This window comes from Papaver somniferum, chromosome 2 (genome assembly GCF_003573695.1).
Source record: "Papaver somniferum cultivar HN1 chromosome 2, ASM357369v1, whole genome shotgun sequence".
Taxonomy (NCBI): Eukaryota; Viridiplantae; Streptophyta; class Magnoliopsida; order Ranunculales; family Papaveraceae; genus Papaver; species Papaver somniferum.
The window spans coordinates 190,230,671-190,254,168 of NC_039359.1; the positions used below are offsets into that span (position 1 = coordinate 190,230,671).

Consider the following 23,498-nt stretch of genomic DNA (forward strand, 5'->3'; position numbering starts at 1 on the left):
ATTCCCTAAAAAACCAGCAAACCGTTTTTACCCATCCACAACAATGTGCACTTCGGGGGAATCCAATGGTCCTAGGAGAAGCTCTCAACATTGGGATTAGGAGTAGGGAAGGAGTGGGCCCCACTCCCATCTCACAAAGTACACCTCGGTGCATCTTGCGGTGCAGATTTTCGGTGCGTCAATCATTTTTATATTATTTATTAGTTCATAGATTATTTTATTTGAATATTTTATTTATTAATTGCTAATGGAATTAATTTTGAAATACGGATCTAATATTTTATAAATAAAAAACAGACCCGTGCATCGCACGGGTGAAAAACTAGTTATTAGAACACCAAGTATGTGATTTTGGGTAGGGATTTTTTTGAGTTTACTTGGTGGTGGCCCGTTTTTGTCTTTTAGCCCTAAATTAGCCTTGAAAATTTTGGGGGCGGGAAGCGTTTCGTTTTGATCACAAGGGAAAAAAAAGGGTTGACATATCAGTTCCACGGTCTATCCCGCCTTTATCTCGCGAATTTTTACGGCAGGGGACAAACAAAAGCGCCTCATTTTCTCTGTTTTGTGCCTGCGAATTCGGTGTATATTATCCTCTAGGGATGGAGTCAGGAATCGTCGAAGAATATCAGAACCACTTCCTCTCTACATCTTAACCAATAATTTTCCTCCTTTAATGGTTCTCCTGTGTTATTATCCTTAAACCCTAGCTTTCCTCGTCTTATGAATATTCAGGTAAAAACTTAAAAATTTGTTTTTATTTATATATTTGTTTTCGGATTGGGTTAGTCTCTAAAAGAGATTTTTATTGTTTAACAGATAAAAATGAAGTTGCATTTGGACATGAAATTTCGTTCGGTGGTTTCTGTGAGCCGTAGCTTAAGACAATTCAGCAGCTCCGGGAAATTTGATTTTACGGATTTGACGTAAGCTTAACACCACTGAGTATTATTTTAATTTATGGTTGTATATCTTGTTATTGTTCTCTGCCTATAAGGTGTTTTAGAAATGACCTACTCATAATACATGCCAGGCATATCCCAATGGGTTTCCCACCAATGCGTGCACCCTAGCAAAACCCTTGCTGGATGTCATTGTGTGTTTGGTATTCGGATTGTCTTGGGTTCTTTATTTCAAATGCTTACTTGCAGTTCACCGCATACATGGTATCCAGTTGCTCGGAGGAAGAAGCACAACGTTGTGTTGCACGTGGGTCCCACAAATAGTGGTAAAACATATCACGCATTGAAACAACTTGAGTCGAGCTCTTCAGGTTTGCTTACTAGCCATTTTGCATCAGCTTTTTTGTTTTGTTCTGTTTTGATATATGAATTCTTGAATTGTTGTGTTATGGGGTTTCTTAATGTAACTTGTAGATTCATAAATGTTTGCATTTTTTTTTTTTGTGGGTAGGTTTATATTGTGGTCCTTTGAGGCTGCTTGCGTGGGAAGTTGCAAAAAAGTTAAATAAGGCAAAGGTTCCTTGTGATTTGATTACTGGACAAGAGAGGGAGGAAGTCGAAGGCGCAAAACACAAGTCCGTTACTGTCGAAATGGCTGACTTGAGATCTGATTACCAATGTGCTGTTGTTGATGAAATCCAGGTAGGTTTCATGTACAAGAGCTTCCCTTTTCCTTAATTTATCTGCTTTCAGGCACAGAATTTATCTGCTTTCAGGCACAGAATTTATCTGCTTTCAAGCACAGGATACATGTCGACACATAATCTGGATAAGTTAACTTTTTCTTTAGGTCATTCTTAATTTGATGAGTGCAATTTTATTGTTGAGTAACTAACCCATTTTTAGTACCCAGACTCACTTTTAAGCTTCCATACATTCTTTTAGGTTTAAAATGCTCTTAAAAATTTGAGTTAATTTGCTTCTCCACCCATTTTTATGTGCAGCTATATCACAATTGAACTGGAAACCTTAGGATCAAATTCAGAACTTGTTTCCTTGAGTCTTTACTATTATAAATTCTCTCTTTGAAGTCGCTTCTGCAAAATATTCATCTCATTGTATCAGATTAAAAATAAATTGCTGTTGCTGATGGTGTTGTTGTCGCTCTTATGGAACATTTTCGTTTTAGATGGTAGGATGCAAGACAAGGGGTTTCTCATTCACACGTGCGTTATTGGGCATTCCTGCTGACGAACTTCACCTTTGTGGAGATCCTGCTGCTGTTCCCTTAATCCAGCAAATACTCAAAGTGACTGGTGACTCTGTCGAGGTAATAAGCATGTAAACTTGTTCAATAGGCGCATCTAGTCAATTTTCATAGGATTTATGTTGCATATTCTTTATCATTTCCTGATCTATGACCATCCAAGTCTTTCTGATTTTACTGCTATCATGTAGGTCCAGTATTATGACAGGCTCTCACCTCTTGTTCCGTCGAAGGTTCCTTTAGGATCCTTCTCTAACATACAGAGAGGAGACTGTATAGTCACTTTTTCACGCCGCGAAATATATAGATTAAAGGTCAATTATTACTAGAACAATACTTGGGGGCTTTTTATTGCAAACTCATTATACCATCTTAGGCATTAGTCAATTACTTGTACTGACTTTTGCAAAGAGTCTAACAATTTAAAACTTTCTTCATATTTTGTGTGTCCAGAAAGAAATCGAATCTCAAGGAAAGCATCTTTGTTCCGTAGTCTATGGTTCACTGCCACCTGAAACTCGAACGAGACAGCTACCTGCTCTTTCCATTTTGAACTTCATACAGAAGAGTGATAGTTTTCTCAGTCATTGCCAACTTAGCTTTGTTTCTCTGCTTAAACCTTTTCTCAGCTTCGTTCTCCATTGTTATGTCTCTCGGTCTGGAGCAAATTAACCGAGTTCTTTTTAAGATTGCAGGCAACTATGTTTAATGACGAGAGCAGCGAGTTTGATGTACTCGTAGCCAGTGATGCCATTGGCATGGGTCTCAATCTGAATATTTCTAGAATCATATTTTCAACGCTTCAAAAGTTTGATGGTGTAGAAATGAGGGATTTGACAGTACCAGAGATAAAACAAATAGCAGGTTTCCTTTTTAATATAATTATATGAGTTGGAACAGCATTTTTTCCCCTTTGTTTTTCTTTTTCTGCATTTGGAGCCTCTGGCAACCAGCCATCCGTACAGTAAAGAACCTTCCAGTTTTGTTTAGTTCTGCATAAGTTGGAAATCAGCCTGTTTTGTTTGAATTGATCATACCACATCTGACCCTTCCTGGTGCTTCACATATTTTATTGTTCTTCCTATTGTAGGAAGGGCAGGACGTTATGGATCTAAGTTTCCTCGTGGTGAAGTGACGTGTATTGATGGAGAGGATCTACCTTTACTTCATTCAGCACTAGGGTCTCCGTCTCCTATTCTAGAGGTGATATCCACGAAACTCTAGTAGCAATAATGATAGCTGGTTTTCTCACATATTTTTTACTTCTAATTACTCGTTACATCTCTCACATATTTTATTGACTTTGCAGTGTGCTGGATTATTTCCTACCTTTGACCTCTTGTACTTAAATTCACGCCTCCATCCGAATGCTGGTTTTCACCAAATATTGGTATGTAAGGTTCATCTTCACTTTCTCGAATAATTTGGAGACTTATTTAAAACTAGTAAAAAAGTAAATAATTTGCCGTCTGATGCTGTTTGTTAGGTCCTTGTAGGATGAGTGCCATGTTGCTAATCAACTGGTTATAGAATACCGAGTATTTGATTTGTAGTTTAAAGGTTTAAAACTAACTTTCTGATTTTGTTGAGCAGGAGGAATTTCTACACAGCGCGAAGTTATCAGCTAACTATTTCATTTCCAACTGTGAAGATATGCTGGTATGTTATCTTCTTCATCATCATTTTTACACCAATAATGGAGGGGTAAATTGCCCTTGCAAAGTTTAGCTGAGATCAAGGATTTCACATTTTTTAGCATCTGTTCCTTGCATTGATTATCTTATACTGACTCCAGAAAGTAGCCGCTGTTCTTGATGATTTACCCCTCGGAATACATGATAAATACCTATTCTGTATTAGGTAAAATGCTCCACTCTTCTTATCGTGGTTCAGCAATTTGGGAGGAACCTAACCCTTAAATTCTTACTTTGCAGTCCAGTTGACATGAACGATGACATTTCATCGCAGGGGCTTACTCAGGTACTCTACATTCGGATATCAAACATGCATTGGCATGAAGGCTTTTTCCCTGCCTAGTAGGGTTTTTTCTCTTACAAAAGACTGAGTAACTTACATGAATAGCTTTCTATGCTCACCAGTTTGCAACAAACTATGCAAGAAAAGGCATAGTACGACTAAAAGAAATATTTACACCTGGGACACTTAAGGTGCCAACAACCCAGGCTGCACTCAAGGAGCTGGAATCCATTCATAAGGTAAGAATTCTGCTTTATTTGTTAAGGAACAATCCTAGTGCTAATCACATGAAAGTTATTTTTTTCTTTTGAATCTTATTTTTCCCTGCATGAAAGGTTTTGGATCTTTATGTGTGGCTAAGTTTCCGAATGGAGGATTCTTTCCCAGACCGTGAGGTAGCAGCTTCACAAAAATCAATCTGCAACTTGTAAGTAATAAAGTCTTAGCAGTCTAAGAAGAAAGGTGTTTTTCACCCCTGCACTTCTCTTACTTCTAATTTTCATTAGGTTGATTGAAGATTTTTTGGAAAGACTTGGATCAGAGAGGCCGAGTAGAAAAAGGTTACCAACGCCGCCAATTTATCTCAAAAGAAATGGGAGGCAATGTAGAATTTGAGAAGCGATACGGGGAATAATGTGAAAACCACTATTCGCCTCCAATTTGCTTTCACTTTTAATACATCTCAAAACCACATTTCATTCTAAATCCACTTTCATGATGTAAAGCTCAAGCTTCCTCTTCTTTGGTCTGATTATTTTTGTAGGTCTTTTGCCATCTTGGTTTTGTTTTCATCCTTTTCATCTTCATAGTATTCTTTTATTTATTTTCTACTCCAGATGGGGCATTTGGGTGTGCCCATATTGTTAAGCTCTATGTATTAACTTTCCAGTGGTCAATGAAATAGCCTTCTTGGTAATTAGTAAGAAATGATATACTGTCTCTAACATGATGTTCTAGTTTGGCACCAAAATAGAAGGATCGTTTTGGTTATTTGGTTCTGATTGGTGTTATTTATCCTCCAAATGGATCATCACTTCCTCATGCTGTAGTGATATATGTTACGCTTGGTCTCTAATGATACAATGATGGGAATTGGATTAAGAAGTCAACAAACAATCAATCGTGCAGAAGGATTGAAATTACATCTGTTTAGATCTACAGCTCAATCTCATGATCAGAGTCTAAATAGGAAATCTAAGAAGATTAAATGAAAGGCAAATAACAGAAGCAGTCAAACAGGGAACTGTTTGATTTGCTAGTGTACAAAGGGTATCTTGTTCCATCTTCATCTCACCCCCGCTATATGCTTCAGCCAGACAGGAAATCACCCAATCATGGTGCGTTTTCGGCCTCTCTGTCGCACTGTAAAATTGATTTAAGGCCAGGATCAAGGAAAAAGGAAGAAAGAAACTCATGTTTTGAGAAAGAAAAGAAAAGATTGATGTAGTCCTAACCTTGAGCTAGCTTGTTCAATGTTGATGACCATTGTTTGGATGACTTTCTGTAACCGGCTAGTATCTGATCCATCTACACAGGTAAAAATATATATTAAGTTGTTTATGTTTCAGTTCTACGAAGAAAGAAACCGGAAAAGGACAGAAGAATGAAAAGATTGTTTACCACATTTCCACATGAAGAATGCATGGAGATCAAAGCTCTCTCGAGGACGTATAGGTCTTTATCTTCGGGAAGCGATGATGTGAAGCTCAAACCAAAGTCAATGAGAACCTGAAAATTCGAATATATGCCCAAAACTCGGTGCGTTTCATCAAAATATCTACTGCCACGGAATGCAGGTGGTGGTATATGGAGGGTCAAGTTCAAATTCTTACCAGCTGATTATTATCACTTCGAAGTAACATGTTTGATGTTGTCAGATCACCATGAATCAATCCACCGTCATGTAATTTCCCTATTGAACCACCAATCTGTGTTGCAATGTCATCAATCTGTTCCTTGCTAACACGATTTAACCCAAAATCCAGAAATACATCTTTGACAGCAGGTCCTTCCACAAACTCACAAGTTAAAGTATGTATAACAGGGTCAACAGCGTACAGCACTGGCGTCAAGAACCAAGTCGTCTTGCCTTTGTCATGCATCGCGCCTCCTGCATTTAAGATTCCGTTGAAGAGTCAAACAATCTCAGCAAAGGGTAAAAATCAAGTAAAGGTCAGTGGATTTTAAGATGAACCAATTTCAAAACTTACTGCATTCAAGCGTTTTAGAGTCAATTTAGAGTCTAGAGTTGGATGCCTGTATTTCTTGGAGAAACGTTCCTTAACAACGGATCTCTTTCCTACAAAGGTTGACTCAAAAACTCGCTACAAAGAGAAAAGATTAGTCAGAAACTGGTAAACTGAAAGACTTATTAACGGAAGTTAGAATGTCACTCACAGCTTCTGCCCCTTGTTTCAGCAACACTAGTGATGTCGCGTTCTCATTCTGGTTGATCTCCATAAAAAATCTGAGCTTCAAAACCACTCGAGTAACCCGGAAAGAAGGTAACTGCGCGGAAAAGACAAAGACAAAATGTTATCTCTATCGATCAATAATAAAGAAGCTTCATCCATTTAGTATAGTCTTGGTCTGCCACTTCTCTGTCGGGTTAAGCAAAAGAGTAATGAAAGAAAAACAATTCTGGTGTACTTTGGTGGATTTGGTTGGAACGAACGAGAGAACCCTACGAAAAGAAAGGATAAACAACCAGCCGCTATTATCTTGGAAGTAAAACTTATATTTCTCTTGGGCTAGTGCTCAACCTTGCTTCTCTAATGTTCAAGTAGATGGTTTTGTTGTTAACTGGAGATCTATGTTCTTTAGACCTCATTAGGTCTATTTCTGTTTTCTTTTCGGACTATATTCACCATCTTCTTTTTTTACTCTCGGGTTTGTGTATAAGGTCTCATCAGCCATTGTTGGTCTTGTCATCATCGACCCAAAAAAATAAAATAAAAAACTCAACCACTTCTTCTGCACATTGTACTTGCATACGATTTCTTGTATTTTATCAACGACGTTCAAACAATCTTGTCAATCTAAACATCGTATCCATGCTGAATGCAACTTGTTACACTTAAATTAGTTCTGCTGGACATTCTGTCGACAACCTTTTGAGCAAACGAAAGCCTAAACAAGCTTCGATAAATCCTAACTAAGCCATCATATACATAAACAACTTAGCGTTATCCTTTAATAATCACTACACAGCATACAAAATCTAAATAGAGGAGCAAATATGTACCTTGTTTAGTTGTGTAGAACTCCAATTAGCGCACACCAAATTGTTCTTCTTCTCTCTTTCAAGTTGTTTATGCAGGTTACCCTAAACCAGTTACGGCGTCTTCGTTTGTTAATTCGTTTGTTGAATTTAAGACTGGTCTAAAACTTTTGACGGGTAAAACTGGTTCCAGGTTCAATAATAGAACCAGAATGTCAATATTATGCTACCCTTGATCTCAAACTAGGGTGCCCTTAACAAAAATACTCCCTGATTCAATTGAAACTTTTAGTTTCTCAAACCGTGAATTTCCTCCTCTTCTTCTGTAGATAGAGGAGCTCTGCAGCTTAAAAATCAGTACTGCTTTTGAGTAAGTAAATTCCTAATTAAGAAGTTTTTTTTTCTGTTTTTGTTTTTGAAATCAATAGATAATGGTTAATGCTTGTCTGAGTTCATTTGTAAAACCCTAATTTGTTAATGCTTGTTGTTTAATTTTCAGGGATTACTTCTAGCAATGAAAAAAGCAAAGGCAATGCGGAACGAGGTGTCTGATGATGAGTCTTCTTCTGACTCAGATTCAAGTTCAGACTCAGAAACTGAAATCAGTGGTAATTCTCTTGATTTGAATTCAAATTATAACTCGTGGAGGGATTTGAGATATTTTCTTGGAGTCCAAATTTTGCCTGTAAACGAAGAATTCTTTGTTACTCCAATTAAGAATGTAGTTATTCGATATTAATCTTTGTAATTTAGGTTTACTAAGTGCTAGTTTCCATTAGATTTCAAGTCTACTATAGGGAAGGGACTTAGTCCTTATGGTGACCACAACCTTAATTCGTAAGCATTTTTTTTTTATTTTTTTTTCTTTAATGGAAACAAGCAGATGCTTTTGTAAGTAGTGTTATGAACTGAGTTGTTGAAAGTTGACACTAGCCTCCAGATGAATTATACTTGGATGCTATTCGTCATGCTTCCTACAGCTTCATTATTTTTTCTTGATTATGAAACCCTCATGATGTTCACAATAAAATGCCAAGTAGTGTAAGATTAAAAATAACATAGGAACTTGGGTTTTGTTCCATGAAGTGGTAGCAAATGTGTAGCAAAGGTTAACAAGGTAGATGTAACAACTGTCAACTGACTTTTTTTGGATGTGATTGGTGTTTAGCTGCCACATCATTCAGCAAGCTCAATGGTCATGTCTTTGAGAGGCTAGGAACTCAACCCAGATAACTGTGTGTTCGAGCTCTTATTTAGCTCTATAGTCTACCGATTGAGTATTTAGGGTAGATCCGGTTTTTTCAGCACAGGTAGATCCGGTTTTTTCAGCACAAAATTTAGTGTACAATTGCTTATTCGGCTTTTTTGTGCACGGAGGTTTAAAATTGATCTCTAACTTGTGAAGTGTAATAGTAGACTATTGATTGCTACTATGAATTCTGGAAGAACACATTTTTGCTTTATATTGTTATACTGATTACTGATTAGGGTGATTTCCATGATACTTAGACGGACATTTCTGGCTCTTGAAAAGTAAACTAGGAAGCATATTGAAAGAAATTTCTTAGTGTTCTTGGGTATTTGGACACAAAAACCAGCCTAAAACAGCATTCTTTTACTCTTAAAAAACCTAGTTGAGCTTTGGAGAACTGTATCAAAACACTCCTATAAGAAACTGTGGATTTGATAGTTTATAATTCTGAATATTAAAAACCTTCAAATAAGTCATTTGATTGATAAGATAAAGGGGCGTGGGAAGTTACTTGTTTTGTTTACTTATCGGATTGTACAATCATCTTGATCATGTCAGTTGAATGTATGCAGTTAAGCTCGGTAAGAGAAAAGCTGGCCCTGTCATTGACTTTGAAGCTTTAAGTCGACATGGTTATCGTGGTGGTCCCTCGGTTTTGAAAGTGCCTGAACCAAAGGTGGATGACAAGGATCGAGATTGGTCTTGGTCCAGCGGAAAATTGAGTAGTGGGAGTGGGGAGACAGAAGAATCTTTTGAAGAGCGACAGAGAACTAGAGCTGCATTGAACGAGGGGGAGGAGTTGCTCTTTGCAAAAACAAGGAAGGATAGTGAAATTGAGAGGGAGAAGGAAAGGGTGAAGGAAGTGGAAAGGAAGGAAATTGAGCGGGAGAAGAAATCTTTCTCTCAGAAAGAGAAGAGGAAAAGAGACCTTGGTCAGGCAAGTCGAGGGAAGAATTATGTAGAGGAAGAGAAGAGATTGCTGAGAGAGAGCGGTGTGTACTCTGGTTTTGATGCTTAACCTCTTGTAATGGTTTGCAAACTGTTGATTCATGTCAAGGAATTAGAACAGAGTTTGCTAGACAAATGTTGCTTGTATAAATGAAGTATTACTGTTGGAATGTTTATTTGTTTCTGCTCCTTGCCACCTGCGCGAACAGAATTTGGCACTTCCTATTATCTAATTTTTACTTTTTATTCTTGCTTGCACTAATGGAGGATGATTTTCCAGATTAGTTAAAGACACCAAAAGTGGTGTTCAATTTACCAATGATCGTGAGAGTTTTGAGTTTACAAGTCTCTCCAAATCTTTCCAGTTAATTTTATTCATTATAAAGCACCATTTGATTCTTGGGTTCAATTTAGTTCACCAAAATGTCAAATTTCATTGGGAAGTTTTTGACGGTAAGCGAAAGATTCATTAGTGCTAAAATCTCGATTATCTGCATTTCAGCTACATAGAATCTGGTTGCATAAGAAACTCAGAATGAGAACTTTCGAGCACTTAAAGTTTATTTCTTGAGTTTTCATCTGTACATACAAGGGAAAAGAAACACTAAGACAAGGAACTGAGGAAAAACATAGAAACAACATGCAATAACTACTACCATAACAGCACATGCGCTGATCTTGCCTCTCATTTTACAAGTTGATAGACCGGATGGGAAGATGTTACAGGCTCAGATGGCCTAGGAGCATCAGGTCCTTTGGACAGGTTGTTCGCTATAGCTCTAATAGTATTCGGAGTAGTCCTGCAACAGCCTCCTATGAGAGCAGCACCGGCTTCATGCCATTTGTTCACGTAGGAAATGAAGTCCACGTCGGATACCCCAGTAGATTTCTGCAATCACGAGAATTTTCAGTACCAGAGTAATTAATACGAGCCTAATAATATGAACAAATTCAAAACATATTCCATATTTCCATCTTGTTTAGTAGAAAGCAGCGATACAATGGGAGGAGAACTTACTATCCACGTCTTTGTCTGACCATCATATGTCTCGCCACTATTGGGATATATAAGTATTGGTTTGCCTGTCACCTGCAAAATAAATTATCATAAGTTTAAAAATACGAGCACCACCGCATTATGAAGATTGGTCTTCAATATGATGACCAGTCGATAATGTTTTAAGTTAGAAACACTGAAAGCGATCATGTCTGAATGAAAACAAATCAAAGGGTGGTAATACCTTCTGAATTGACAGAGTCAGTCCATGAATAAATCGAGGAGGGGTGCAGTTGATCCCAACAGCAAGAACCTTCTCACATGAATCAGCAACCGAAGCACATTCAAGGATGGAATCTCCGCTGACCGCGTTCACACCATCCTTTGAACTGAAGGAGAACCATGCTGGGATCTTTATATCATCTTCTTCAAGCAGTTCTGCATAAGCCTGCACGCGACATAAACACAAAATCAAAATGCGTTGCTTTGAGATAAAACACGCTACGAAATCAAAATGCTTTGCTCTAAACAGTAAATTTCTTAATCAAGAGATCCAGAAAGAGGCTCCACAGCCAGCCCGAGTTATACCTGGGCTTCAAGCTTATTCGGAATCGTCTCGAATGCAATCAGATCAGCACCAGATTCTGCTAGAACCTGAATCCTTCTCCTATGAAATTCTTTCAAATATTCTAGTGTAACCTTTTCACCATAATTCCCACTGTAAATTTACATAACAAAGGATTAGAAAATTATGTTAGTACCACCATTGAGTAAAATGGTGATCATTCTGAAATTAACCAACTCCATATGCTCATGTACCTGTATTCAGACCCATCAGCTAAATAAGCCCCATAGCTACCTACTGAAGCGGCAACCAAAATGGGAAAATTTCGGAGACTTCTTTCATTTCCATTATTCTCACAATAGACGCCACGCGCTTCACACGCAATTTGGACGCTCTTTTGCAACAAAGCTTCACTTTGTTCTTTGCTGAAGCCTTTTGCCTCAAAACCTTGGATTGTAGCCTGTTTTTGTAAACCAAAAAAGTCCATAAGCACACAACACCAAGTTTACTCTACAGAATACAAGTGCAAGAGTAAGAAAAACCCCGAGTACTTGATAAGATGCCGTAATGATAATATCTGCACCAGCTTCAAGGTAATCAAGATGCACCTGTGCCATTGAAAGTTGAAGTTAGAAGTACATTACAAAATATAAATCACTCTTCACAGTCAGACACAAAGCCTAATTAGGCCGGAAGTCACAAATATAGATAAGCAAAGAAAGTAACATGATTTCAGACAAGGAGACTTATTTTTTCAGAGGATAATCTACAAGGTTAGGAGCAGGAGGTCATCCACAGAACAAAAATTAAGCGACTTGAACATATTAGATTCAATCAATATTGAGCTACAATTTTTTTTTTAATTTTTTTTCTGAAAAGAGATAGAGATTTATACCCTTCTAACTAAGTGAGGAGAATCGATGAGACACTTAGCACTCCAAAGTGGGTCGTTAAGATCAGCACCATGTCTTTCAAGTTCAGTAGCAAAGCCACCATCGATCACAGCATAACCACCATTGTTCCTCAAGAAATCAGACATTGCTGCTGATGCGAGCTTATCACTTCCAAATCCCATAATTGATATTTTTGTTTGTGGGAAAATGAAAGTAATTGGGAAAATTTATAAGAAATTTGCGTATTTCCAAGAATGAAGAAGAAACTGGCGCGCGTCAAAACAAGTATGGAAATGTCGCCACGCTAACAGGTTCCTTAAATAGACACCAGGGACTTAGGTGGAAATTCAATCTTTAAATTACCAAGTTAACCTTATATTTAGGAAATGAGCTTCAACGTTGTTAGGAAATGAGCATGTTTGCATCAGGAGTTGCTCACTACCAGAATGTTTCCTCGGTTTGGAAAACGCTAGATTCGTTGAATCAATCGGAGGAAAATTTCCTTTATATTTACTTGTTTTTTACCCCCATCATATATGGGATGGGATGATACACTATGAATATTGCTAGGTATGGGCAAGTACATTCGAACTGTATCACAAGGCTTCCCTTCCTCTACCAAATACAGTCTTTATTCAATCTAGAAGTGTCCAGGTTCATTTGATCCATTTGAGAACGAGTATCCCGAGGATTATTATTAGAGCATGGGCAAGTGCATGTGTTGCCCACGTGTCTTTTGCATTTATCAAGTTCCAGAGCTTGCAAATTCGGTAATTCCTTGTAAAATTGAGTACCAAATTTATATATATGTTGATTTATTTTAGTCAATTGTGTTGAATTTTTCCTTGCACCTGATCAGGGTTTGGGTACGCATAGAGATAGCGTGGAGTGAAGTTCACTACATACATACTTGCAAGGGTATCTGAGATTGGAATGCTGAGTGGAGAACATGTCAAGAATGCAGAGTTTTAGATAACCCACAATATGTTTTTGCTGCCTTTGTAAGGGAAACTACTGTCAGACAGATGTTGCTGCTGACTCACTACTCAACTAGCCAGGGCATGTGAATTTAGAGCACTCAGTAGTTGTAGATAAGAAAGCAATGCCTTCTATGTGCACCTAGGTACGTGCCTAATGATGCTGCTTAATCATGTAAATAAGGAAATGCGTATATTTTTGTGTTTGTTTTCAAGTTTTGAACCACACATACATACATCATAGATGCAGACAGCATAGATACAGAGAGGTCATAATACAACAAGAAGAAGAAGATTTTACCAATGTCAAAATCTAAAATGATGTAAAAAGAACTCTCGTCTCGTCTGTAGTTAGAAAAGAACTATAATACAAAAACATCACATTCTTGTTCGAAGAGGGCTGTCATTGTAAATCCAAATATAATCTTGTTGCAGTTTGCTTCTCTTTATCAGGGACCACGGACTGGAGCAAAACAAAAACATCCATTCACTTGATCTTCAGGTATCATGCCTCCTCCTTTACTCGTGTCTATGGCCTCCAACAGTGTTACTACTTCGTCCATCTCGGGTCGTTTTTCTGCATTCCCGTCCCAACATTTTCGCATAATGTTTGCTAATGAGCTTGGACAACATCTAGGAATTTCTGGTCGTAAGCTCTGCCAATTTGAAAATTATAATAACAACATCAAGGTCATAGACTCGTGTTAAGTTTAACTATGAGTATTTTATGTGCGTGGACTTAGACACTACCTGTCGAACAACTGCAGATGAAACTTCAACAAAACTGAGATTGGGATAGGGCATGTCACAACAGTAGATTTCCCATAAGCATATGCCAAAACTATATACATCGCATCTTCTATTATAGGGCTTACCATCTAATACCTACAAAAACATCAAACCAACAAGTTATAGTGATATTGAATCTTTCAGATTTCGAATATCTTACTCAGAAAACTGTTTTCACTAAGTACCTCTGGAGCCATGTAACCAAGGGTACCCGTTTCACCGGTCATGTCTTTGGGATTCTGAGCTTCAACACGAGCAACACCAAAATCGGCAATTTTTAAATTTCTATGAGCATCTAATAACATGTTCTCGGTTTTAACATCACGATGCACTATCTTCTTCGAATGTAGATAGCTCAAACTGCAATATCATTACAAGAGCGCATATTTCATTTGTTGGAATTAAAGTTTGACCATATCAAGATTTTGAAACCAAAACTCACCCTCTAGCGAGGTCCAAAGCAAGTTGAATCACTATCTTGAATGCAAGCTTCTTTCGCCTATTTCTTATCAAATAGTGTTTCAATGTCCCGCCTGGAAGGTACTCGACGATAACACAACATGCTCTGGAAGGAAGAGAAGCACCTGAAGGATTGTTGGATGGAATCTTCAGATTCGATGTTCCCATTGATGCCCCAATAAACTAAGATAGAAAATGTACAAATTATTAGCCAACAATCGGAGATCAAAATCTAAATAGTAATAAAATTAAGCTGCATTTCCCATTTTGTTTATTTCTCAAGGCTAGTGCGAATATTACTGCAGTATTCGAGATAATGATAAACAATCTAAGTTGGAAATATGTCCTGTTAGCACCGGGATTCGAAAGAAAAGAAAAGAAAAAAAAAACGTAATGTTGCATGACGCGTAATATTAGAATAAAAAGCAGAAATTACTACCAATTGATTTGAAATGACATTTTGAAAGAAAAAAAATAGTTGAATGATAACCTTGTGCACTTTGATATTGATGACTGATGGGTAAATTTGTACACCTGATTATAAATGTGTCCATCCATTAGAAAGGTTTACCTTTGTCACATTTGGATGGTCAAGCTTATGCCAAACAGCAACCTCTTGCTGAAATGATGCTCGAAGTCCTGCAGTTTCAGCTTGTGTAGCCATACCGTCTTCTCCCCAATCCAAAACTTTAACTTTTAAATAAACAATAACAAAACGAATGAGTGCCGAATTTGCATTTTTTAAAATATTTTTTTCATTCTTGCTCTATAAACAAACCACATTATTCAGTTTTACATAAAAGATCCAGAAGAGGTAAAAACACAATATATGTTCATCTTAGACAAAATATTTTTACATATCACTTATAACATGAAAATAAGGGATCGGAAAGAAATTTACCTGCAACATCTTGTTCATCATAGACACCTTTGTAAACAATACCATATGTTCCTCTTGCTATAACAGTCCGAATATCTAACTTAGACAAATCGATATCCCATTCTTCCTTTGGTTTTTGTTCTAGGTTCCTAGACCAAACCCTACTCAAATGTTTCTCCAATTGTATATCCAAATTCTTCAAGTCAATTTTATCTGCCCTGAAAAACATATCTTTGTTACTAGCACTTCCCACACCTTTAAACATATCTTTGTTGCTAGCCCTTCCGACGCCCTTGAACATATCTTTCTTAGTATTTTCTACACCTTTTGCCTTTGAATCCATGTTATCCTTCACGCCTTCCAATTCCTTGGCTTTGGTTGCATTTTTGTCTTCTTCAACAGGATTTAAATCAGCCATTTTAACCAACCTTTACAACAAAATATCAAACCAAACCCACACGAAACTACAACGAAAATGGAAAATTCAAAATTCCAATAAAAATCAAGCAATCTCCTAGTGTTTGTATTAATATTTTTGATATTTTTAATCATGCATGATATAACCCGGAAATTATCATCTTCTAAACTCTTAAAAGTTTTTCATCAATGAATAACTAACTTAAGAACAACCATCCAACAAAACAAAACCCTAGAAATTAACTAAGTTTAGCACTTCCCTCTAATGTTAACCACAATCCTAAAATAAATTTTAAGAATGTAAGAAGGATTGAAAAATCCAACAGCAAACTAAAACTAAAATTAACCTTTAACACCTCGAAAATCCATTACCACAAACCTAATCCATAAAAGACGCCAATAATTACCGCACTTTCACTGCAAGCACAAAAGAATAATACCCCTAAACAATGCAACAACTCATATAATAGCAAAAGAAAAGCTAGATGAAAATTGATATAGAGATTGAAAAGAAAAATCTAAACAGAATGAGAATGCGCTAATAAATTGTTGAGGAAAAATTAAAACCACAATTAAGTTTGTAGCTTTCAACCACGGGTGAAATACTAGACTTAATTCAATGTATTGAAACGAGAATAATCAGGGATGCACATATAATTTTGATGTTATACACAGAAAAGTCATCAAATACAACCTTAAAAAGCGCTCATGATCAATTATAACTTCCCCTTCTTTCCCTCATCTGTTAACGAATTTACCGGTAATAATTTTCTATGGACCATCATACCCACGCCAAGGGATATCTGGGCTCACTGTCGGATTCAATTAGAAAAGGGGGAGTTCAAAATAAATTTAGAGGAAAATGAAGAAGTTAATTAAGTGATTCTATTACACTGAGTTTAATTTTACAACCTCGACCTGATTATCCATACAGTATAAAGTGCGCACACCTAGAAAAGTAATTTTAGCTTTAAGACATTAGTCCATGTGGATGCTCCAATTGGAAAACCAGGTACAACTATTGATTCTCTATTGCAGTCTACACAACCTAGCCCAGTAATACCGACCATATAAACAACAGTTATCTAATCTACGAGTATTTTCTGTATCTGACGAGCTGAACATGCATTGTTGGAAGAGACTTATCTTAATCCTTGATAGTGAAGAGTACGTTGTTGTCAAAAACCTGTTGCCCGTTACTGACTTGAAGCCCACGGATATAACCAGCAGCAGGAGCCTTTACAACGTGCTGAAATGAAGATCCAAAAAAGGAAGAAAGAAAGAAAAATCACTTTTCAGAATCACAATAACGAACAATAACTTTTCCGTGAACATATTAGAATATTGCAAATAGTAACAAACCTCCATTTTCATTGCTTCCAAAACTAAGATAGGTTGTCCTTCCACCACCTTCGCCCCTTCATTTTCCAATACCTTAACCACTAATCCAGCCATAGGTGCCACTACAGTCCCTTGAGGGTGGGAAGCCGTTTCGAAACTAGGTTTATGCGGAGATGAATCATCATTAGACAGCTTGATCCCTACAAGTTGCCTAAAATGATGATGATGCTTACCATGCCATATATGAATGTGCTTAGTATGTTCCTGCAGCATAAATAAGAATAGCCTAATCATGAGATCGAGAAGCTAGAGATTTCTACATTAGATTATTCACGAAATCACAAGATGGGTGCATCCAACTATCCGAGAGGCTAAGCAAAGAAACTACATAACAGGATGCATATTGGACACATCTCTTGGATAGCATCACAAATTCAGAACAAACTTGTGTGATACATTGGGTCTTATGTGTTAGGCTTCACAAGAAATATAATCGCTGCACCAAAAGTAAGGAGGTTTTACCTTTGAATAAGTAGCTATACTAACATCTGAGATTAGCCCATCTGCTTCAATTCTGAAATTATGGTCTCCCAAGGAAAAAACTTTAACTTCCAAACCGGAGGATTCACTGTCTTCTACCTGTAAGCACTCAAATAAATATTTTGAGTGAACAAATTGTCAGAATTCAAGGGGAAGCCAGTAAACTCTTTATTATTTTAATGGCAAGTACCAAGTAGCTGATGAATTTTCCAATTAGTCAACCATACTGTTCTTCACACACGAAATATAGATTACCTGAACAAAATAATTTCCATTTGATTGGTATGTGAGGTCAATCTTCAAAAGCCTTGAGCCACTGCTGTCATATTCATCGTCCCAATCCAACACCATAGTATGTTTTGCCAGGTGATGAACTCGATAAGGTGGATTAGCATACCATAATGAGTTTAAGCCATTGGGGTCTGCACATATAGGCAGGTAAGATTACTTTGAAGTACGATAAAACGACTAAAAATATCAGTAGAAAAACTTCCACAAGCTTACCAGCGACTCCTCCTTTTGAAGCTACAACTTCCTTTTGGCAAACACATGCAGCAACTAGGGTGGCACCAAGTTTAGCAGCATTATATGCCTCACTTGCTAAAATAGAATCATTTGGATCGTCAAAAAGGTCCTTTTTAAAATTTTCAATAAAATGAGTTTCAAGTTGGCCATTTTCAAATGCCCAATGGTCGGTAAGCTTCTGAAGGAAATTTATGTTTGTGGGCAACCCTGCAACCTGCATGGATGTGGTGGCAACACCTGGTTAAGAAATGCCCACAAGGCACAACTTCATATAATTTAGAGTGTGAAGGAAGACAACACTTAATAATACACAATTCAGTAGCAGTAGACCTTAAGAATGCCCAAAAGACTCGGAGAACACAGAGACAGAGTTATACAGTAGGTAGATAAGACCCACTTCCACATGGAAGCTAACGTTATGCAGCTTATGCTGCTAAATGCTGATGAAAGTTCTCTAACAATAGGCATACCAGAAACTTCGATAAGCAGTCCTTCATTTTAACTAGTGCTGAATTACGATTTGCACCCCATACTACAAGCTTGGCAATCATCGGGTCATAGTGCATGCTAACAGTGTCTCCTTGTTCAACACCTGTCTCCACGCGAACTGCTCAATGTTGTGGATACAAGAAACAATGTTCGATCAACAAAGGGAAAATTCAGAGACTTGAACTAGAGGTGAACCTTGAGAATATTTTTATTAGGATGTGAACCTTGCATGTAGTTGAAAATAGTCCCTCTTACCCTCCTATATATTATGTACTCATGCTACAATATTAAAGTGGGTGTATTCAACTTGCACATTTTTTGACATACCTGTAGGTGAGATGGGGACAGGACAGTAATGATGGAGGATTCCTGCTGCTGGAAGAAAACCTTTTGGAACATTTTCAGCATAAATTCGTGCTTCAAATGCATGCCCTGTCATAAAAATCAAATATGCACCAATTAGTTCGAAGTATGGCCTTGTACAGATAGGCGGAGAAATACTAAAACAAATTTGAAGCAACTTCAGATATCATTTAAAGTTCACCTGATAAGGGAACCTCTGACTGATTCAAGGGAAGAGGTTCTCCATTAGCAACAAGTATCTGCCACTCCACAAGATCTTGACCAACAATCATCTCAGTAACAGGATGCTCTACCTGCAAAAGGTTTTGCTGTCCACAATTAGGATTCGAGGTACAAATAAAGTTTCATATCAAGGAAATGATAGAATGGGGGAATGACAAACCTGTAGACGGGTATTCATCTCCATGAAATAAAACTGATCCGAGGCTGTATCCACTATAAACTCCACAGTGCCCGCATTGTGATAGCCAACTGCCTTTAGATAGTCAATAAAGAACAAGGGTATCGTATCAATTGAAGGAAGCTATATGGATTTACATAATGCATATATTACAACTAAGCAATATGTAAATAAAGAGCAAAGATAAAAAAATCAGGTATATATGGAAGCACATTACCTTGGCTGCAGCTACTGCGGCTTCACCCAAATGCGAGCGAAAGTCAGGAAGAATATTCGGCTGCAATGATAGGAGTAATCATCACTATAGTACTCAAGATTTGAACCAAAACCACAGCAGTAGTACAAAAATGCGAGCCTTACCGCTGGTGCTTCTTCAATTATCTTTTGATGCCTTCTTTGAACACTGCAATCCCTCTCGTATAAATGTAAAACATTTCCATGTTTGTCTCCGAATATCTTAATAGTTAATAATGGAAACAGTCAATAAGTAAAAACCAGCACCATATATAGTGTACCCCGGTAAACATGCACTATGAACTACACAGTTTGGAATTGTGTATAAGCTTGTTATAATATGAAGCAAATAAGTGAAAAAATTGCAAACTCTGATCCAGATACAAAGAAAGTGCTAAAGTAGGTTAAAATGGATTATACCTGGACTTCGATATGTCTTGGTTGAGTTATATATTTCTCTAGTAGTATAGTATTTACACCAAAAGAAGCAGCAGCCTCACGTTGTGCTGCCAAGAAGGATTCAGCAAAATCATCAGGACAATTCACAATTCTCATTCCCTGGAATATCAGACATCAGACATGAACGCAGAGTAAGAGGGGGATGCCAAGAAGGATTCAGCAAAATCATCAGGACCATTCACAATTCTCATTTCCTGGAATATCAGACATCAGACATGAATGCAAAGTAAGAGGGGGATGCTCATATCTATCCTTCCATTTTGGTGATTTCACAAAATATACAGATTACAAAATGTCTGTACTTGTTGTAATCTACAAGACAAGAATGCAATATCTAATGCTCACAAACAATCCAAACTAATACTGGGTTTGAGTTTGAGTATCAGGTCTCATTGCAAATTCGTGGAAGTTGAACTAAAGGGTTACATGCTTCTAGCTTGAAATTTTCTACTATCTCATGTATGAATGGCACTCTCCAGTTTTACAAGAATGCTAGCACTATAAAGTTAAAGTAATACTCCCTCCGTACCACATATATAGGCGGGGGGACACAATTCTCTTGGATTAAGAAAAGAACATTGGATTCATAATTCTTCATGTTTTTTCATGTTTTACCCCTTGTTCTATTAATAACACAATTATCTATGCACCATAAATAAGGGTATATGTAAGAATATTTATCTAGGAAATAGTAGTCCGCCTATCTAAAGGGACAAGCAAAAAGCAAAATTCCGCCTATATATAATAGGTACGGAGGGAGTAGTCTTTAGAAATCTATATTGACAACATTATCAATAACTTGATGATGAGGAGGAGGAGTAGGAAGACTGGACAAGCATACCTTCCCTCCACCCCCATGAGTCGGTTTTATTATGAGTGGATATCCAATCTTATCAGCTTCCAACTTCATAAAATCAATGTCCTGTTCAACACCATGATATCCAGGTACAAGTGGCACCCCTGCTGCACCCATTATCCTCTTTGACGCACTATTACACACGTAAATCATTAGGCATTATACAAATATGTTGCAGTAGGATCACTAAACAACAAGGGACAACATTATAACTTGAAATCAACCAAGAGTCACCATACAAAACCAATTGAATTACGTGTGCCAACGGACCAAAATGGAAAAATGATAGAAATTTGATAAACCTTTTATCACCCATATCTCGTATTGCGGAAGCTGGGGGTCCAATAAAAGTAATCCCTTCAGCTTCACAACGCTGAGCAAAATCAGCACTTTCTGACAAGAACCCATACCCTGGATGTATAGCCTAATATTACCAAAGACAAACAAAATGCTCAATTCAAATTCATTTCTACTCTTTTTATTCCCTAGTTCAAAAAATTATACATTGAGCACTAGTTCTATAGCCGAGGTGACTGTGCAGTGAATAACCCAGGTGAGAGTGAAAATTATGGTAAAGAAAGAAGAATTTGAAGGGTTACCTGAGCCCCAGTGCGAAGAGCAGCTTGAATAATAGCAGAAGAATTCAAGTAGCTGAGTCGAGCAGGTGGAGGACCGAGTCGAATCGATTCATCAGAAGATTTAACATGTAAACTATCTTTATCAGCATCACTATAAACAGAAACAGTTTTAATACCTAATCTTTTTGAAGTTCTCATAATTCTACACGCTATTTCTCCTCTATTTGCTACTAATATTTTCTCTATACATTTTTTTGGGTTTTCATTATTATTTTCTGATGATTTTACAGAAAATGAATTTGCTTGAAGATACAACAAATTGATTTTGTTTGGTTTTATTTGGAATTTTCTTATTGATGCCATTAACGACATTTTTTTTTCTTTTGTTGAGCTCTCTGTGAAGTGAGAATGTGATTGTCTACTCAACTATGAATATGATCATCATCGTTTAATATACAGTGGGAACGAAACGTGTCTGGTATGGTATCATGCCTTTCTAACCGTTGGATTTACATCAACATTTTACATCGTTAGTGATTTGCAGAGAATTCGACACGTGGCGTAAGGTCTATTTATGGGATCGATTAATCTGTACCGGTACACTACTAGCTGATGTGGAAAATATTATCTACTCGAGCAGATAAGTGTTATCTTATGTTACCAGGAAATTTTTAATTGGGACACTCCATAATCTGATCTTGACCTTGCGTGGTGTTGCCCAATCTAAAAATTTAGAGCAACTTTAGTGTTGCCGTTCTATAATCCTAAATTGTTATCACATATATAGCATTTTATTTGGGATTTGTGTGAGGGTTAAATGGTAAAATGTCCCAATTTGGACTACAAGGTTGTGAAAATGTCCTGGACGTTAGGCAAAAGATCAAAATGCCCCAAAACGGAATCAAAATGCCCCAATCTGTTATGTTTTCCGTCTGACATGGTTAAGTGGTCAAAACAGTAAGCATGTGGACCCGCACGTGTAAATAAATATCATTTATACCCTTCTGTCAAAATACCCCACAAGCACGTGACTACTTAACCATGTGCCACATTTAGTTAGATTGCGACACGTGGCTAGACTAAAATTGGACGACCATAGATGAAGTAGTTATATTTACTCGTTTGGATGTTTCTTTTTCTAAAATGACCAGCATGTCCTGTTAAATAGGATTGCGACACGTGGCTATTCTTTTAGTTGGACGACTGGAGATTTGGTTGTTATATTTACAACATTGGGTTTTTTTTCTAAGAGAATGACCACCGTGTCCTACAATCTAGGATTGCAACACGTGTCGCATGAGTTCAAATCAACGGCTACAGATTTCGACCGTTTTAAATCCGACCGTTGTAATAACGGTCGGTTTCTTGTCTCGCCTGACTTATATAAATGGGGAATTTTCACAACCTTAAATCACTATATTGGTTTTTTTTCCTTCAAAATGTCTGCTAGCTCAAGTGAGAAAATGAAAATGGTAAGAGCAATTTCAAGATTTTTTCAAAGCAGAACATAGTTAAGGGGTGAGTACATATCCATCTTACTTTAATTTTTACTTAATTTGCAGGAATGTGAGATGTGCAACGAAAATAATCATCAATCAATTGATTGTCCTTGGATCTACAGTAGGTGTAAATTAGTTCCTTGTAATGGTATTCGGAAACTTTTAAAGGTCAAAGAAGGTGTTAATTCAGGGAAGAAATTCTTCTCTTGCTCTAATCCTATGTGTCCATACTTCGAATGGTTTGATGATGCTATTAAAACCATGACACCTCAGTACAAAGGAGGTTGTAAAGCTTGTGTTGGTGATCACAAATTTGCTGATTGTCCTTGGTCATATACTCCTTGTATCAACCCCAAATGCAATTCAACTAAGGTGAGGATGTTAAACATAGCTCAAACATCATGGAATTATGGTATTGGCTACCTAAAATGCAAAAAATGTGAAGATTTCCAATGGGTGTCTGATGTTATCTTTGTGGAAAAACAAAAGCAATCTTATAATTCTGAAGATCAAATTTGTGCACAGTTTAAAGACAAAGTGAAGGTAAAGTGCAGAATTAGAAGTTAATGTATGTAAACAAAAGAAATGTAACAAAATATTGTCAACATTTATAAAACAGAACTGAGTACTACTATCTCAGATATTACTGATATTTAGAGTTAGGCTTTCTAACC

General features: G+C 37.1%; 4 protein-coding genes and 1 pseudogene across 4 annotated transcripts; 2 read left to right on the forward strand and 3 right to left on the reverse strand.

Annotated features, from left to right (window-relative positions):
• The first annotated feature begins 500 nt into the window (after positions 1 to 500).
• On the forward strand, positions 501 to 5,066 carry LOC113350052 (ATP-dependent RNA helicase SUV3, mitochondrial-like). The gene is made up of 16 exons (XM_026594123.1): positions 501 to 732; positions 817 to 923; positions 1,149 to 1,270; positions 1,411 to 1,601; positions 2,089 to 2,229; positions 2,358 to 2,480; positions 2,620 to 2,696; positions 2,855 to 3,030; positions 3,257 to 3,369; positions 3,476 to 3,556; positions 3,760 to 3,825; positions 3,962 to 4,026; positions 4,101 to 4,146; positions 4,266 to 4,382; positions 4,479 to 4,570; positions 4,650 to 5,066. Exons 1-16 carry the CDS (start codon positions 721 to 723, stop codon positions 4,756 to 4,758), a joined length of 1,638 nt encoding a protein of 545 aa, XP_026449908.1. The 5' UTR covers positions 501 to 720; the 3' UTR covers positions 4,759 to 5,066.
• Positions 5,067 to 5,218: 152 nt separating this feature from the next.
• LOC113354321 lies at positions 5,219 to 7,487 on the reverse strand (annotated as a pseudogene).
• Positions 7,488 to 7,612: 125 nt separating this feature from the next.
• Positions 7,613 to 9,750, forward strand: LOC113354322 (nucleolar protein 58-like). Its single transcript, XM_026597679.1, has 3 exons — positions 7,613 to 7,733; positions 7,863 to 7,971; positions 9,188 to 9,750. The coding sequence occupies exons 2-3, from the start codon at positions 7,878 to 7,880 to the stop codon at positions 9,631 to 9,633; spliced, it is 540 nt and encodes a 179-aa protein (XP_026453464.1). The 5' UTR covers positions 7,613 to 7,733; positions 7,863 to 7,877; the 3' UTR covers positions 9,634 to 9,750.
• A 346-nt stretch (positions 9,751 to 10,096) lies between these two features.
• LOC113350053 (homocysteine S-methyltransferase 2-like) lies at positions 10,097 to 12,472 on the reverse strand. The gene is made up of 7 exons (XM_026594124.1): positions 12,021 to 12,472; positions 11,677 to 11,733; positions 11,380 to 11,585; positions 11,149 to 11,278; positions 10,805 to 11,008; positions 10,582 to 10,653; positions 10,097 to 10,452 (listed from the first exon to the last, which is right to left on the reverse strand). The coding sequence occupies exons 1-7, from the start codon at positions 12,198 to 12,200 to the stop codon at positions 10,249 to 10,251; spliced, it is 1,053 nt and encodes a 350-aa protein (XP_026449909.1). The 5' UTR covers positions 12,201 to 12,472; the 3' UTR covers positions 10,097 to 10,248.
• A 697-nt stretch (positions 12,473 to 13,169) lies between these two features.
• Positions 13,170 to 21,736, reverse strand: LOC113350054 (methylcrotonoyl-CoA carboxylase subunit alpha, mitochondrial-like). The gene is given in 21 exon segments (XM_026594125.1): positions 13,170 to 13,651; positions 13,746 to 13,880; positions 13,970 to 14,144; positions 14,227 to 14,426; positions 14,815 to 14,936; positions 15,145 to 15,454; positions 16,664 to 16,789; positions 16,903 to 17,145; positions 17,404 to 17,520; positions 17,677 to 17,843; positions 17,926 to 18,160; positions 18,417 to 18,553; positions 18,763 to 18,867; positions 18,980 to 19,091; positions 19,181 to 19,273; positions 19,416 to 19,475; positions 19,559 to 19,654; positions 19,853 to 19,990; positions 20,733 to 20,880; positions 21,050 to 21,171; positions 21,347 to 21,736. Coding segments are annotated over 21 exon segments (3,399 nt in total). The 5' UTR covers positions 21,698 to 21,736; the 3' UTR covers positions 13,170 to 13,444.
• Between the last annotated feature and the right edge of the window lie 1,762 nt (positions 21,737 to 23,498).

Coding starts and splice junctions, on each gene's coding strand:
- LOC113354322 (XM_026597679.1), top strand. CDS start 7,878: ATGAAAAAAGCAAAGGCAATGCGGAACGAGGTGTCTGATGATGAGTCT. Junction 7,972..9,187: donor CTCAGAAACTGAAATCAGTG/GTAATTCTCTTG, acceptor GAATGTATGCAG/TTAAGCTCGGTAAGAGAAAA.
- LOC113350053 (XM_026594124.1), bottom strand. CDS start 12,200: ATGGGATTTGGAAGTGATAAGCTCGCATCAGCAGCAATGTCTGATTTC. Junction 11,279..11,379: donor GCTGATGGGTCTGAATACAG/GTACATGAGCAT, acceptor GTAAATTTACAG/TGGGAATTATGGTGAAAAGG. Junction 10,654..10,804: donor TGACTCTGTCAATTCAGAAG/GTATTACCACCC, acceptor TTTATTTTGCAG/GTGACAGGCAAACCAATACT.
- LOC113350052 (XM_026594123.1), top strand. Junction 924..1,148: donor TTTGATTTTACGGATTTGAC/GTAAGCTTAACA, acceptor GCTTACTTGCAG/TTCACCGCATACATGGTATC. Junction 1,271..1,410: donor ACTTGAGTCGAGCTCTTCAG/GTTTGCTTACTA, acceptor TTTTGTGGGTAG/GTTTATATTGTGGTCCTTTG.